The sequence below is a fragment of the Montipora foliosa genome, chromosome 5 (assembly GCF_036669935.1).
Source record: "Montipora foliosa isolate CH-2021 chromosome 5, ASM3666993v2, whole genome shotgun sequence".
NCBI classification, from domain to species: Eukaryota; Metazoa; Cnidaria; class Anthozoa; order Scleractinia; family Acroporidae; genus Montipora; species Montipora foliosa.
Window position 1 is genome coordinate 26,017,157 of NC_090873.1, and position 2,500 is coordinate 26,019,656.

The following is a 2,500-nucleotide window of genomic DNA, read 5'->3' on the forward strand; positions in this document are numbered from 1 at the left end:
GCGGACACTATAATAGCTAATGAATATTTTTTGATCAAATATATGGCTTTTTTTCTGTACTATTTTAGTTTTATGATCTTTTCCTTTCACATGCGTAATAACGGCCGTTATGCATGCTACTTTTAAAATCGCTGTGCAGTGCTAATAGCCCTTTGCATAAATGGCAATGTACATCCTAAGCCTCAAATTCATGTCAAAAATCCTTTGTCTAGAAACATAAGTACGAGGCTAAGGATGTACAAAGTCTTGTTATTAAAATTTGGCTTCATTTATGCAAAGGGTCTATCGACACTCGCAGCAGCATGCATAGCTAAAGCCTGGCTTACGATCTCAAATCGTCTAATTTGCAATTTTTATTGTTGCTCCCAAAACAACTTTAGTTATATCTATCGTTTGTCCTTTTAATGCACACATCGGGGCCCCGTTTGAGCTTCAACCTCTTTTACAGGCCAGGGTCTCCCTTCTCTAGCTAAGAAAAATCTATTGTTTTCGCTCTTTTGCATTAGATTCGGCACATGTGACATGCGACGTTTAAAACGGGCCTTAGCGACATCGACAATTTACACGAAGTTGTTGAAATATAAATATCGTAAGTCCAAAGTGTCTACGTACAGTACAAGATTGCGACTTTAGGAATCACGTTGTTTTTAACATTCGAAAGAAAAAAGAAAATCAAAGAACAAATAAAGTACCTGCACATGTTAATACCGTTTGATTTGATGATTTGAGGTCGATACGTGACATAAGAACTTAAATAACATCACACCGGCTGATCGCTGAACATGTTTGTTTCCCATGGATAAACGTTTCGCTTGTTTTCTTGCACGACAAATCTTTTCTTTAAAATTGTCGCAAGCTATTAGCAGTCTTCGTTAATCCGGACCTTCAAACGGGAGAAAACATGAATGACGCGAGTATATATTCTGTGGCGTCCGATTGATTTGACCACAACGTTGTGCCTTTCACGTCGAATTCCATATGTGTAGTATTTAAAATACTGCGGTCAAACGGCAGAGAAGAGAGACCCTGGGAACGAGGTTGTTTGAGCTTCTGCTTAATATAAAATGGCTCAGGGCAAGATGGAGTAACCAACACATCGCCGTTCCTCTGTAAATATTTCATGAAACCAGTGGTAAGTTGTTGATAAGTGGTCTTGTCGTTTACAGTTCTGCTTTCTATCGTGGCCGTTGAACTACCGAGGAAGGTATCCGACCTGTTTCATGAAAAGATGTATATGTTATTCACCAGCCAGGAGGTCACGGTGTTGACAAAAACTGTGCCTTAGGTATTAAGACAGAGGGCCAGTTTTTTTCTAATACGGACCGACCCGGGTTGGTAAACAACACTTTCGCTTTTTTTTTTTTTTTCTGGGCCTGTAATCGCGGTAAGATTTCTGAAAAATTTCTAGCGAGATACAGACAACTCCCTCGTAAGCGGTTTGTGATGTGAGAGTTCACTATAGTGCAGGTAAAGCAAATAAAAGAAAAGGGTTTCATCGCAGTATTTGTATTAGCATATTGAAAACTTAGATATCTTAAGGGTTACGAAAAAAATTACAAAGTAGCACGTGATGTAATCAACGACTCTTCACGCACGGTACCGCACGCTTTGAGTGGGCCAGGGGAGGAAATTTCACCGGCTCCCGGTAGCAAGGAGATGGCAGTAGGCGGACGACAACCGGAAGTGAGCCGTTTTCTCTTTTAATTTGTATTCACACAACCACATTTACATTACTAAGTATCTTTTCTCCATTAAAGATGATTAGTATAAAAATCTAGGAGATACCACTGTCCTGGCACGCGAAATGTTCTCTTCCGGTTGCCGTCCTCGTCTCAAAAACGTGCGTGCTTAAGCTCCATAGTATTTGTTGAATACCACCCGCTCACGTAAGGGAGAAAAAATAATTTTCGCTACTACAGATTTCTTGTGTCAGCTTTAACCAAACTTACCAATCTGTTTTTGTCATTTTAGCCGATACTTATCGAGGATACTGACGATGAAGATCCGGGCCTACCGCAAATAGTTTCCTCAAAGCCCAAAAAGCGATCACGTAGTAACACCCCAGGCTGTTGGACAGCAGTTAAGGTAAATTGATCAAACTGCGAAATCAAATTACCTCGGACGCGTTTTTTTTGGGATTGGAATAGAAGCTTATTGTTTGGCAGTGATAGTGCGAGAAAGTGAGACAGCTGTGGCTTTCTTTGCCATGAAACTGAACGGAAATGATTTCATCAAAATGCTTCATAACATATGAGTGAATACATTCGCCCTTTACTGAGCTTAGCCAAAAATGATCAAGACTGCGTAAAACTGTGATTCTTTTGTGAAATTGATATATTTAGTATTTTGCCACAATTTCTTGTAATCTCGCAATCTGATTGGCTGATTGGCCGTTGTCGATAAGAGTCTAGACAACGCTGCTCGCGTCATTTTGGGAAATAAGCCTATCAGATTCCGAGGAAGTTATAGACAACGCTTCCTCTTTCTTTGTGTCATGATT

General features: G+C 40.0%; 1 protein-coding gene across 1 annotated transcript in view; it reads left to right on the forward strand.

Annotated features, from left to right (window-relative positions):
* LOC138003811 (anthrax toxin receptor 2-like) overlaps window positions 1-2,500 on the forward strand; it is a 66,909-nt gene that overhangs the window by 41,638 nt on the left and 22,771 nt on the right. The window contains exon 21 of the mRNA XM_068850060.1: window positions 1,972-2,085. Within this exon, the coding sequence (XP_068706161.1) occupies window positions 1,972-2,085 (114 nt within the window). The remainder of the gene's footprint in view (window positions 1-1,971; window positions 2,086-2,500) is intronic.